Consider the following 14,637-nt stretch of genomic DNA (forward strand, 5'->3'; position numbering starts at 1 on the left):
TCCCATCAGTGACAAAACACACTCAGCCAAAACAATTATGGCAATTAGCACCCAGAAACTGCATATTTCAGGCCAGTGGGTTTGGTCTCAAATGATTGTATGTTTGAACAATTGCTGTAATTATCTTCTGTATTTATCATTGTGACAGTGAATTTTTTAGATTACGTTCAATATATGGCTTAAAAGGCTATTTTCCAACCTACTTTGTAAAGACAATTATACTGATTACTAAGTAAATTCTCTTCACGCTGCATTGTCAAAGCACCATGGCCAGCAAAGATTAGTTTTCGGTGCATATTCCCAAATGTTAAAACAAGAGCTATCTGAGTTTCTGTTACTCACTCAGAGGCAGCAACATCTATTAACTTATATGATTTACTTTGACAAATATCTTTTATAAGTCTTGTGTCTTTTCAACTTCGTTATCAAGGAGTTTGAGAGGCACTTGATCAGGAATGGCTCTGTGAGGGAAAAAAAAAGCAACCCTGTGAAATATGAATGATCAATTAACTACAGCACAGTATATTTGTGTGTCTTCAAGAAACATTACAGCAATGACTAATTACTTCTCAACAAGTAAGATTCATAAGAAAGAATCGTAAGTTTTAAGTGGTTTGAAAAAAGTACATATTTCAGACTTACCTTTTGGACTGAAAATTTCAGGATGTTTCTTGTTTACTTTGAAGGGCACAAGAAAGCTCAGCCAAAATTGTTCGCATAAAAGATGTCATTAATTACCCATAGTTCCACAACAAATATTTTGTTATTGCTTAAAATCCATAGTGTTTGGAGTATTTTTGTTCTGACTGCATGCATGCCAATACATTTTTATTATCTCACAGGCAACTGTGAATGCAAACTAACATCATGATCAAATTTCTTTTTCATAGAAAACAGATATACACATACACACACTCCCCTACAGCCCTCGGCACCATTATGGATTCAGCAGAGGGCTGAGACTCTGAGCACTCAGACCTGGGACCTCAGCATGTGCCTGTGCTCTCCAGTGTGTGTACCCACAAAATCTAACCGAGCCCATGAGGAGAGTATGGCAGACTCTGCTACATGATCAAAAGTGTTAGGCGTTTGTAAATCAGGTGTTTGGTACACTAAAACTACACTTCTGTCATCATTTAACTGTACTTGGGTTTCTTCTGAAAGTGAAACAAATGCATAAAACATATTTACTTTGTTCCAAAGCTAAAAATACTGTGCTTTTTGTTCTGACAGATTCTTACAACCAAAGTTGGCCACAGCTGTTACTAAATGTTTGTTTGCTAAAGCCACAGCTAGGAGTAGGACTCTAGGTCTAAAAAGAGTATGAAGTATCTTCTCATTGTTGAAAGCAAAAGGGTTACACTGGCTTTTCAGCATTAAGGATAAAATGAGGAGCACAGAAAAAGAGAATTTGTGGAAGGATTTTGTTTATTAGTTTTGGTTTGGTTTGTTTTTAGTGTGTTTAAGGCAGCATGAAGAAGTAGAAGGGATACCCACCACTGACTCAGTAACTTCTAATATCAGAGTATCACTTTTCTACTGTCAGTTTTTGGATGTGCCTTCTTTGACTCCTTGTCTATGTTATCAGTTTACATTGTAAGCCCTTTGGGGCCAGGCTGGGACTATAAAGCACAATGGGTTTTCACAGTATCATCCTGACTTGGTTTAGGCCATTTAGATCATGCCGTAACACAAATTGAGCCATTTTAAAGCAATAAATTAGTTAACTAATTTCAGATCTCTCACAAAAAAAGGTCAGTGACATTGTGTCCTTTCTCTTTGCTATGTTATTAAATAATTTGATTAAATTATTAGCATGCTAAATGTATTACTGTTTATGTACACCAAAGTCTTTCTTCTGAAAGTCTTTGTACAGAGCACAGCAGGGAACACATTGTCATTAAATTTCAATCCCAGTGTGAGTTACCATTTTATCTGAACATAAGAAAGGTTATGCTCTAGGCATAATCCTCTGCAGAGAGGTCTTGATTCAGAAACTCATTGCACAGTGCACAGTAAACAGAGAAAACATCAGAGCTGGTTAGCTTAGTCTTCATGTGGGAGTAGCAGGTTAGACAGAAAGCGCTTGTAAATATCAAGGTACTTGTGCTTTTGCTCCCTTCGTCATGAAATAAAAAGGGTTAGAAGAGGCAAGAAGGAGTGGTTGAAATGTGGATGGAAAACGTTTGAAAATCATTCTCCACATGTGCAGACACTAGTGAAGAGTTCCTTTGTTTGCCTCATTACTGCATGTAGAAAGGAGTCTTCCCCCGCACCCCCCCTCAATCCCACTCCTGCTCACCACTTTTTCATTCATTTTAGGCAGTTTTCCTTACTGATTATGCATTGTGCATCTGAGCTTATGTACTCTTTATGTAGGAAGGAAATGAAATAATGAAATTAACACAACCAAGAGAGCTGGATGGATTATAGGATATATTCCATTGATGCATCACTCTTCCCAGGGTCCTGAAGGAACTGACAGATGTAGTTGCTAAGCCATCCTCCACCAAATTTCATATCTGAAAAGTCATGGTAGTCAGATAAAGTTGCTAGCTACTGGACAAAAGGGAATATGACACTCATTTTTAAAGAGGGTAATAAGAAGAACCCTATGAACTATCTACCAGTCAGCCTCTCTTCAGTTCCCACTAAGATCATGGAACAGATCCTCCTGGAAGATATGTCAAAACATCTGGAAGACAGGGAGGTGATTAGAGACAGACAACATGGCTTCACCAAGGGCAAATCATGCCTGACTAACCTATTGGCCTTCAACAGTGGAGTGACTGCATGAGTGGACAAAGAAGAGTTAAGGATGTCATCTGTCTGGACTTCTGTACAGTCTTTGATACTGTCCCCCACAACATTCTTGCCACTAAACTGGAGAGATATGGATTTGGTGGATGGACTGTTGGATAAGGAATTGGCTGAATGACTGTGTCCAAAGAGTTGCAGGCAATGGCTCAATGTCCAAATGGAAATCAGTAACGAGTCGTGTCCCTCAAGGGTCCATGCTGAAACAAATACAGTTCAGTATCTTAATTAACGACATCATAGACAGTGGGATTGAGTGCATCCTTAACCAGTTTGTGGATGATAATAAACTCAGCGATGCAGTCGATATGCTAGAAGGAAGGAATGCCATCCAGAGGGACCTTGACAGGCCTAAGGCGTGTCTGTCTGTTTTAAGATCTAATAAAGTTAGTACCAAACACAGCCCCACTCCTCTTCCAATGACAACAGAGTGGGACTGAGTCAGAGCAGGACAGAGTCATTCCAATCCTGTTTTTCACTTTCAGATACTGATTCACACATATTCTTCACAGGAGCTCAGTTATGAACCTTCCTGGAAAGTCACCAAGGGGCATAAGGCGGTGGCCATGATGACTACTGAGTTGTCAGGTACTTTAGGGTGAGAGGGGTAGCTTCCAGGCTGTTTTCCCATTACCTGTACACCTGTCCCAGACTGAGCAGGTAGTAGAGGACCAGAAAGCTGGGTGAACCGATTCACGCCAGCCCTTTTCTTTGCTAGAGCAAACTCTCACCCATTTGTAGCTTCCAGCTACAGAGTTTAATATAAAAAGGGACTGTTTTGCCCTGTTTTCCCAAAGTGTGCTTTGGCTGTGCAAGCATTTATTTATTTACTTTTCCTTCAAAATACAGATGTTGACTTATCTGATATGAACTGTTGTACATGTCTTTTCATATTACCAGCCCTATAGAATTCCAAACAGTGGAGTATCACAGGAACTCTAAATCTCATTTGTTCATTGCTTTTTAATATAAGACATAATATACCCTACTATGGATGTTACTTTTGGTTACTGGTTTGACAGGCTTCTTAGCTTCCAAAAATATGTGAGAAATTATCTCATCACATCAAACTCTGTATGGTTAGTTTGTTTATTTCTATTGAATATGTATATACATACATGTGGTAGGACAGTTAATTATTAAACCAATAAAACTGACAGACCTCTAAGTACTAGATTTATCTTCAACTGCCATATTCAGAAGTAAAGGTAAGTAAGACTATAATTCATGTTGACTTAAGGGACAAGTAAGTTATTAAAGTCTTTTTGGTGACAGAAAGAAAAATGATCTCTTCTACTTCATGATATAAATACGTACATAAATATATTTATGTTTGGCATTATGTGAAGACCTCACTACAGTATTCACTACTGGCCATTTAGAGATGTATCTGTGATGTGAATTCTTTGGAATTTGGTGTTGTATTAAGGTTATTGCTTTTTATTTTAATTTCTACAGTTTCTTTGTGAAAAATTTCAGTGTAATTAATCTTATCCCCCTGACTATTTGTTCTTTTGGGAAAAAATAAGACATAGGGGTGACTACAGTGGAAATAGGACATTCTTTTAGTGATAGGAAAGGATATAGTAGATAGCTATCAGTAAAGTTCTTTGGCTGTGGTTTAGCAGTTGCATTTCCTTTGCTTTAGCTGTTGCATTTCCTTTGCTTTAGCAGTTGCATTTCACTCTTGCTTCAGCAGTTGCATTTCCTTTGCTGCATCCTCCTCTTCTACAGCTCTCCTGAAACTCTTACTTTTATGTGGGGAAGTGACCTCAGATCTTGGCTTCATTCTCTAAAGCATCTTCTTTATGGAGACAAAATTAGTGCACAGCAGCCCTTGAAATGCATGTACTCATCCTTTTTTTCCATAGGTGAAGAGCCAATGAATGAACAAGTCACTGCCTTACAGTGAGGAAAGAAGAAATTTAGTCAAATGTTTATACTGGCAGGTGGGATTTTAAAAGTAATGCATCTCATTTGGCTTCTAGAGAGTCACCAGTTTAAATGGCATCAAAAGTTGACCTATGTAAAGTTACATCAGAAAGACATGAGGTGAGTTAATGAGAAATTTGTTCTAGATCTATTTCAGGAAATGTCTGTACTCAAAACTTGATGTTTAGGATGTTAAACCTCTTTAGTACATTCTTGATGACTTGTTATGGTGTCGCAAACAACAGCATAATAATAATTCAAATAACCATCAGCAACAGATGATGTCTAAATCATCTACTTTTGCCAGTCATCTAAATTAATCCTATATATAGTACCACTTCAATACGATACCCTCTTAATGATTTGAGCTACATCACAAATTTTCACTCAGTCAGATACTTAGTCACGAAATGATCCTGTTAACTGCAAGGCAGCAGACGAGATAGACACTGATGAATGATTTTTAAAAAAAGAAGTTAATCATTTAAAATTATAAAAGTGTGATAATGTATTTAAATTTAAAAAGAAGACGACTTAAGAACCTAAATAAATTAAACATAGGCAGGTACTATGAATCTAAAGTAATGAAATTGAAATCAGCTAACCTATGAAGGAACCTCAGTTCCATATTGTGGCGGATGAAGTGGTACACTTCCCTCACAATGGAGAAGCAGCAACGTATTTTATTGATATAAGACAGTGAGTTAACAAAGTTCTATGGTAAATGCAACAGTGGTTTAACAAGATTTGATGACAAAGTACACTGGATTATTTACCATTGAAATTTGTTAACTCACTGTCTTATATCAATAAAATATATATTGCTGTGTTGCTCACCAGCCTGGGCTGCGGCACCAGGGACGCTGTTGCATCTTCCGCAGCCAGGAGGAAATGGCCTGCCTCTTGTAGGCAGGATCGGTACCTTGTGCTGATTAGTAATAATGACTGGTTGCCATAATTCCCCCTTTTTGGTTTACTATTTTTTGTTTTCACAAAGGCTTTATGGTGAGCAGAGACCCGGCCCATTCATCCAACTCCAGCACGCTTCTCTCCCGCGAATACCACGTCGGGGCTTGCGGCTTTACCTTCTTCTCCGAAGGACTCTCGCTCGGGCTCCCGGCTCCGGCTCTGGCTCCGGCTCTTTTGGCTCGGGCTCGGCTCGGGCTCTCGGCTCCGGCGAGGGAGTCGGGGCTTCCCATGGTCTCATGGATGTATCACGTCGGGGTCACCAGTTGTTGCTCACCAGCCTGGGCTGTGGCACCAGGGACGCTGTTGCATCTTCTGCAGCCAGGAGGAAATGGCCTGCCTCTTGTAGGCAGGATCGGTACCTTGTGCTGATTAGTAATAATGACTGGTTGCCATATTGCTGCTTCTCTCTTTTGACTGAAGCGCATCACTCCATCCACGAGAAATTGGCACAGTTGGCAGGATAGTAAGTAGTATCACCAATTATTTACAGAGGCATAGAGTGAATTTGAGTCCATACTTCTCAGAATAATAGGCTCATGACAATTAGCATAATTGGGAAGCTGTTGAAGAGCACCTAAAAGGAACTAGAGGCTGCACAAAGGATGGAAAAGGGAAAAGAGTTATCTGCAAAATGCTAGGTACCTGTTTAAAAGCTGCATATCATGAAAAGGAGACTAGAAATAGAAAGGTGCAGGACCTAGAGAAAGAAACAGAAGGTAGAAAGGCAACTGAGCTGTTACTGTCTTTAAAAATTGAACAGCTGCAGAAACAGTTACAGGAAGAAAAGGAGAAAGGACGAAAGTTAGGAGAAAATGTCGAGATGATGCTTATGCAAGCTCCCTGCCCTCCTGATGCCCTCCTGATTAGGAAATTAATAGTACCTCCGGAAGATTGGGACGGAGACATCTGTGGTGATCCTGATGATAGCAAGCTGGAAGAAAATGACCCTACGCTCCTCATAAATCCTCCTGAATATGAAGCCAAACCCATTGTTAAAACAGAAGGAACTGTGAGACCTTGGGGTGGTCATCCAGGACATACTATGAGAACCATCCCCTGTGATCCATTGCAACTGACAAATTTGTGAGAGACAGAGAGCAGAAAACCAGGTGAAACTGAGAGCAAATACTTGTGCCAAGTATGCCTAAGTGGCAGCAATCAAATAATGTTGAGTGAAGACGAAGCAAGCGGCTATTGGGGTCCAGGACTTTTCTTAAATTTAGGATCCAATTCGACAAATATATTCTATTCTGTCACCAGCCAAGTAGTTTATTGGGCTGGAGAAATAGACACCACGGAGCTATTTAATCCCCATTAAATCTCTAAGTGAGCTCTCTACAGCTGTCACAAAAGCCACGTGCATACAAGCCACACATGAAGAAGGACCCCACTGTGTCCCACTATCTGCTACAGTAGACTTTGTAATATTGATTAGAGAAGCCCCAGCAATTCTTAAACCCCATCTGGCTGCAAAACAGGTGCGATCAGGAAAGACACAGAACCCGATGAGGGACTAAGTGATAATGCCCAAAATACCACAAGCAACTCTGTACATGGGTGGAATTAAGGCACAGCATTGTTAACTACTGCCCTGGATGCACCATCTGAAAAACAAAACCTGAAGCCTGGGGGAGGAGATCACAAAGTACGACCCATGAACAGGGAACAGAAAGCAAATTCAAAGCAAACAAATTTAAAAACCCGCAAACAGAATCTCGAGAACGGAAGAATGAATTATGGAGGAATGCATAATTCCCTAGGCATTCCCAGAGCCAAGATTCAAGGTCAGCCTACAGGCATTCTCTTGAATCTGACTGAAGCATTCTGGAATCCAGGCATCAGTGAAAAGAAGGAGCATATTTTAACTCCTGTGACAACCTCTTCGTCTCCCGTAGGGAAGAACGGCAGGCAAAAAACAAGTAATGTCCAGAAGGCGATTGGGCCTACCGGTCCAGAAGGTGGAGGCTTATCAGTGACCAAGTGATGATAGCCCATACATTTTAATTCTAGTTGGCCCTCGAGACAATTAGTGAAATTTTCAATAGATACAGGAGCACAGATTTCACTACTAATGCAACAAGATGCCAAGAAACTGCGTGTTTGATTCAGACAGCAAAAAGTTAAGATTCCTGGTGTTAATAGAGCAAGTATTGAGTGCCAAACTGCCAAGGTCAATTTGTGGATAAAATATGAAAAAAAACTTTAGTTTTTGATGTTTTTAAACAGATGAACCTGGTGCCAGCCAAATGGCAGTGTGTGGTCCTTCAGCTTTAACATCGATTCTAATCCAGGTGAAAATAGCAAGGCTACAGTGCCTGTACTTCACGCAGCCCCTGCACTCCCTGATTCAAAAATTATTAGTGTACCACTATATCGGATTTCTGCTGCTACATGAAATGGAATTTCTGAAGTCATAGCTGATTTGGAGAAACATCAACTTCCCAAATAACTCACCTGTCTGACCAGTTTGGAAACCAGACAAGAGGTAGTGTTTAACAGTTAATTATCACACCTAAATGCTAATACAGTCTCTCTAACAGCTACTGTGCCAAACATTGCAAACTTAAGAGCTACTTTGCAAGCAGCTGCACACCCACGGATGTCCGTGTAAAAGATATATTCTTTATGGTTCCCTTGAAGGAAGAGGACAAAAAGAAGTTTGCTTTCACTCGGGAGGGAATACAATATACCTTTAACAGACTCCCACAGGGATATAAACATTCACCCACAATTGCTCATGCTACACTTGCTGAACTTTTACAGACAGTCTCACTCCCCCAAGATGTGAAACTGTGCCAATATGAAGATGATATTCTAATCAGAGGAACTTTCCTTGAAAAGGTGGAGAAAGCGGCAGCAACAGTATGACAAGTACTAAATAAAGAACTTGAGATTCCACCCAAAAAATATAAAGGATCAAGTAAAGAAATAACATTTTTAAGGACTTGGTGGATAGCAGGCAGTGCAGTGATTTCTTCAGATACCTTAAGAAAAATCAAAGAGCTGCACAATTAATGGGAATTTTAGGATATTGGAGGAAGCATGTACATGGATATTTTATCATTGCCTATCCATTACACTCAGTCTTATGGAAGGGCAAACCCTGGGAGTGGAAATTAGAACATAAAGAGGCAGTCAAAAGTCTAACTGAAGAATTAAAATCATATCAGTCACCGGGACCAGTACACCTCACAATCCTATTGTAGCCAAATGGGGTTTCACTGAACATGCTACTTACTGTAATCTGTTCCAAACTGACCCTGACGGGCCAAAAAAAATTGTATTGTTTAGCTCAACTGCATTTAAAGAAATAGTACAATGATACTTTGAATGGGAAAAGGGACTTTTATTTTTAGTTCGAGCAGTTAAACAAGTTGAGAAAATACATTTATTGAAAAGGAATCTAAACCATACAAGGCTCAATGGGATATGCGACTTCCAAAGTCAAGTAGATATGGGCCTACTGGAAGCCCTGTAAGCTGAGTATTCTTTGTAAAAACTGAGCTTAGAACTCTACCTACTGGGAAAAAAGAATATTTGACAACGTTAGAGCCAGAACAGTCTGTGATCGTCAATCTACCATCCATCAGTACTGTGACTATGACTTTAACTATACTTTGTGGCCCACTTGCCTGGGAAGCTATCGATAGCAGTGGTGCAAAACCTAGAATTAGTGCATGATGGATTTTTCCTCCTTTTTAATGGGATAACCTGTTTGGACTCTTCCCTCTGAAACAAGTCTCTCTTGCTTCAAGTTTTTCTCTTACAGCACCCCACAGGATGACAAACAGAAATGCTGTGCTTATGTTACTACTTCAAACCCTGGCAATGATGTTTTTCCTAACCTATGGTCAAAGAACCCTAGATTGGCCATGATCTCAAGCTTGTGTTAAGTATACCAAGATTATGGGAATACACTCTAGTAAGGGAGATTCAAAGCTTTCCACTGTGGTCAGGCAGGGAACTGAAGTATACTTAGAAAACAAATGGAGCTGGGATAAAGATAAAACTGAAAGTTCCCCAAAGTCAGAGGCAAGGAAAGAAATTAAAATAGGATACCAAATGATCAATGGGCATATCAGATTTCTTTGTACAATATTATATTAAAACCAACAGTCAAAGATAAGAAACTTTGCTCCTCTGAAAGAGGCTGGACTGTTAGTATAATTTTACCTTACTACAATCTGATTTTAGAGTTTACCTCTGGATGCACAGTGGCATGGGACTAAAATTTAAATTTAAAATAGAAATTACTAAACCTAATACAACAATATCCACCCCAATTAATGTCATGGTTTGATGTGGAGGGGGGGGGTGGTTCTGGAGGCAGGAGAGGGGTTTTGCTCCCTGCGACCTCCCCGGTTTTGGAACCGGGTTAGGCTTAGTTCTGGCCACCAGATCAGACTGCCATCCCCCTCGGGGTTGAGCCAATAGGGCGCCTCTGCAAATTGCCCTATTTAAGTCAGGACAAAGGAACTGGAAAAGGTGCTTCGCCCAGGATCGAGCAGAGAAGCGAGGAGGGCACTGCCCCCACTCCCTGGCTCCCGGCCGGGCAGCTGCCTGCGTCGGGCCGGCGCCGCCCACGGAGAATGGCGGCGGCGGAGCCAGCTGGGGAACTCGGGGGCACCCCACTCCCGGGGTGCCCACTGGGCTGAGTTCACCTGGAGAGGACTGAGATCTGAGAGAAACAGCCGCATCGACAGCAGGTCAGTGAGGATGGAGTGGGAGGAGGTGTGCCAGAGCCGAGTTTCCCCTGCGGCTGATGGTGAGATAGCAGGCGGCCCCCCTGCAACCAGGACGGCCTCGGTGGAGCAGACACCCACTCGCAGCCCGTGGGGAGAAGATGCCTGAGCCTGAGGATGGTCGTGTTGGGATGCACAACAAGGCAGAGAGGCATCTGGAGTCTGTGTGACGACCCACGCCGGAGCAAGTGGCTACAGCTCCCTAAGTACCCGAGACTGTGGTAAAGCCCACACCGGAGCAATCTGTGGGGAAGGATTGTTTCCAGTGGGCTGGACTCACGCTGGAGAAGTTTGTGGATTTTTCCTCGTGGGTAGGGGATCCACTGGAGCAGGGCAAAAGGGTGTAAGGACTCCTCCTCCTTTGAGAGAGAAGCAGCAGTAACAGCATGGAATTAACTGACCTGCACCCCCCCAGGTCCTGCCCCCTGTGCTGCTGGGGGGAGGAGGTAGAGCCGGGAGGAAAAGGAAAGGGGAGGGGAAGGTGTCGGTTTTAAGATCTGGTTTTGTTTCTTTCTGTCCTCTCGAGTAACCGGTTTTGTTTCCCTTTGTCCTTCTAAGTAACCATTAATAAACTGTTTTACTTTGAGAAAGCCCTGTCTGTTTTGCCTGGGACCATGGTTGGTGGGTGCTCCCTCTGTTCTTGTCTCAACCCTCAGTCTCTTTGTTTGGTTTTTTTTTGTATTTTTTTTTTCCCTCTCCTCTCTACTTTACTGGAGAAGGAGAGACTGTGTGAGTTTTAGTTGCTGGATTAGCCTAAAACCACAACAATTATAGAGAGTAAGAAAACTATCCCCACAAATTTCTGCTCTATCTCCAAAAATTTTAGAAATTGAACTGTATGTGATCAAAAATACAAGCCAATAACAAGTGCTATTTCATTCATGATGGTTTCTTAAATGAGAAAAACTATTGATGAAAATTAATATCTCTACAATCAAACCAGCCTGTTCATCATTCCTAAGTACTTCCTATGCAGGATAGTTAGCATGTTTACATGGCTGGACCCTCGCCTCTCCAAGACGAACAAGGAGAGATACGACTGATATAAGGACATGATTGAGAGTCTTAAATAGTATAGATGCTGAAGTACTCATAAACAAACTGAGCACAAATTAGAAAGCCCATTGTGGTCTTCTCTGTTAGCACTGGGAACTAATGGCTCTTATCTGATGTATTGCCTCAGTGGGAAAGAGTTAGTGAAAGAGACCACCAATGGATTGTGGATGCACTTGGTGCAGCATAAAGTAATGTTTCTCTTGAGTTTTATCCAAGCTCAACTGTGGATGAAATCTATGGTAGCAGCAGTTATAAGAGAAGGTGAAGAAGACACCTTATCAATGAAATTTGAAAGATAATTTGGGATAATGCAACTAAATTTGAAAAGAATATCCAATCCTGGTGGTATTTAGTCAATTTTACTTATGAATCCTCCAACAATAAGGCCCCAGCTTTTGTCTTAACAATACATAATGCTTCGGTATACACCACTTACCAAATCATTGTGCTAGGATTAAATCACAATGGAGCTATACTCTGTCCATTGTAACATAGAGTATGGTACTAATGAAATGGAAATTGCAAACTGTTGAAGTTAATGCATATGTTGTACGGGAACAACAGGGATTATTTTTGTGAAAGAAGCACCATCAAAGCCCAGGATATTTGTCTTGACACTGAACAAAATGTTTGTCATTTTGAAATATATTCCAATAAATACCCTGAAACTGTACTTGTATATATTGGAAAAGGACATGTTTGTATGAGAACCCTTTGTGATTTTATATTCATAGACACTGTAGATACAAGTAATCCTTCAAATATTTGTGTTTGCAACTTTTCTAAAGTTATAGGATGTGACTTTAGTTATTCAGCTCCTGTTAAGTCTTATGAATTTTTACAAGCCAGTTATACCTTGAGTCAAGATTTATTGCCTATACCCTTTGGAATGAATCTTAAATTGGTGAATCATAGAATCATAGAATGATTTGGGTTGGAAGGGACCTTAAAGATCATCTGGTTCCAACCCTCTAGCAAGGGCAGGGACACCTTCCACTAGACTGGATTGCTCAAAGTCTCATCCAAACTGGCCTTGAACACTTCCAGCAATGGGGCATCAACTTCTCTGGGCAACCTGTTCCAGTGCTTCACCAGCCTCAGAGTGAGGCTTCCTTACATCTAATAGAAATCTACATTTGCTGAGTACTAGCAAGTGGATACTTTAGGAGATTAGACGAGATCTTCACCTCGACATTTGAAAAGGGCCAGAACATCATAAAACACCACATAGGAAGTGAGATAAGCTTGAGCTCAAATGCATAACAATATTTCATGTCCAAAGACTTTTTCTCTCTCATCAAGAAAGAGTCATTGTCACATGATAGTGCAGACCTCAGCCTCCCATTACCTGCAGCTTAGACTGTCCTGGCCTGACATTAGTATATATCTCTCCTAACCTAATGGCAGCGATACAAGTTTATAGATTTATTTGCAGACAATTATGTTGACGTCTTACAAGAAAAATGACTTATAAGTAACCTGAGTTTAAGCCGTCTTGCTTCGTATTCAGTGAAAAGTGGAAGCCAAATTCCCTGCCCATACCTAGGTGTCAAGGAAGCCCAAAACTAGATCTGAGAAAGTGCCAAATGTTAGACTGCTTCTTGAAGCAAGATAATGTAGGTATAATCATGAAAGAGTATTAAAGACACAATCATCGAAGAAGGCTCCTTGCTGAAGTAGTCCCACAAAATCTGGGGAAGTCTTCAAGAAAAATCTGGAACTAGGTCTACAATATACAAAACTGCAAAGGTTTTCAGCAAGTCTATAGCACCTGCTGAAGGGTTGAACCTGGTTCCAATAACAAAAAGCAGCCTTTGTTGCTGTCTAAATCCCTCTAAAGGTACTGTCTGACAAGAGCAAGACAAAATAAATGTCCCTTTCCCCTGAGCTGTGAATTCTGTGCTATGTGATAAAGAAGTGCAATATAGAAACTACAGACCTGTTAGTCTAACCTTAGTAGCTAGAAACATTATGGAGAAGATCGTACTGGGTGCTATTGAAAAGCATTTAAAGGACAGTGCAATCATCAGGCACAGTCAACACAATTTAATGAAGAGAAAATTCTAACTAACTTTGTATCCTTCTATGATAAGGTCACTCAGCTAGTGGATGAGGGGAAGGCAGTGGATGCAATTTTTCTTGATTTTAGTAAGGCTTTTGATACTATTCCTCGCAGCATCCTTCTGGACAAGTTGTCCAACTGTGAGATGAGCAAGTACACAGTGCGCTGGGTGAACTGATTGAACGGCAGGGCTCAAAGGTTTGTAGTGAATGGGGCTATATCTGGCTGGGAACCGGTCACCAGAGGTGTTCTTCAGGGCTAAATTCTAGGGGCAGTCTTGCTCAGTATACTTATCAACAAGCTGGATGCAGAAATTGAATGCACTGTTAGCAAGTTTGTCAATGCTACCAATCTGGGAAGTTCTCTCTCAAGGGACAAGAGCAGCTTGTGGGGTGCTGTGGTTCAGATTTGTGACAAACACAGTGTTGATAACACACCGATGTTTTAGTTATTGCTGAACAGTTCTTAAGCAATCATCAGTGGCATGAACTCTAACAACAAATGCTGGATTCTGCACCTGTGATGGAGTAACATTGGACGCAAGTATTAATTGGGAGAGGTATGGCTGGAGAAAAGCCCTGCAGAAAGAGATCTGGGGATGCTGGTCGACAGCAGGCTCAATATGGGTCAGGATCGTGCCCTGGCAGCCAAGAGGACAAACTGTACCCTGAAGTGCATCAAAACCAGCATAACCAGCTGGTCAAAAGAGGTGATTATCCCACTGTACTCAGCATTGGTGCAGCCTCACCTCAAGTACTGTGTGCAGTTCTGGACCCCACATTTTAAGAACGATGTGAAGGTCTTTGAATGCGTCCAGAGGAGGAGGGCAACAAGACTGGTGAAAAGGCTGGAAGGAATGGCCTATGAGGAGCAGCTAAGGACTCTGGATTGTCTAGTTTGGAGAAAAGGAAGCTCATTGCTCTCTAGAGCTTCCTGAGGAAGGGGAGTGGAGAGGGAGATGCTGGTACCTTCTCCCTGGTATCCAGTGACAGGACTCATGGGAATCATAGAATCATAGAATTGTTAGGGTTGGAAGGGACCTCAAAGATCATCTAGTTC

The 14,637-nt window shown here is 41.3% G+C and overlaps 1 protein-coding gene across 1 annotated transcript; it reads left to right on the forward strand.

Annotated features, from left to right (window-relative positions):
* The first annotated feature begins 2,969 nt into the window (after positions 1-2,969).
* On the forward strand, positions 2,970-7,235 carry LOC147529009 (uncharacterized). Its single transcript, XM_086609307.1, is given in 3 exon segments — positions 2,970-3,203; positions 6,266-7,017; positions 7,019-7,235. Coding segments are annotated over 3 exon segments (1,203 nt in total).
* Positions 7,236-14,637: the final 7,402 nt, after the last annotated feature.

Source organism: Tauraco erythrolophus, chromosome 3 (assembly GCF_009769465.1).
Source record: "Tauraco erythrolophus isolate bTauEry1 chromosome 3, bTauEry1.pri, whole genome shotgun sequence".
Taxonomy (NCBI): domain Eukaryota; kingdom Metazoa; phylum Chordata; class Aves; order Musophagiformes; family Musophagidae; genus Tauraco; species Tauraco erythrolophus.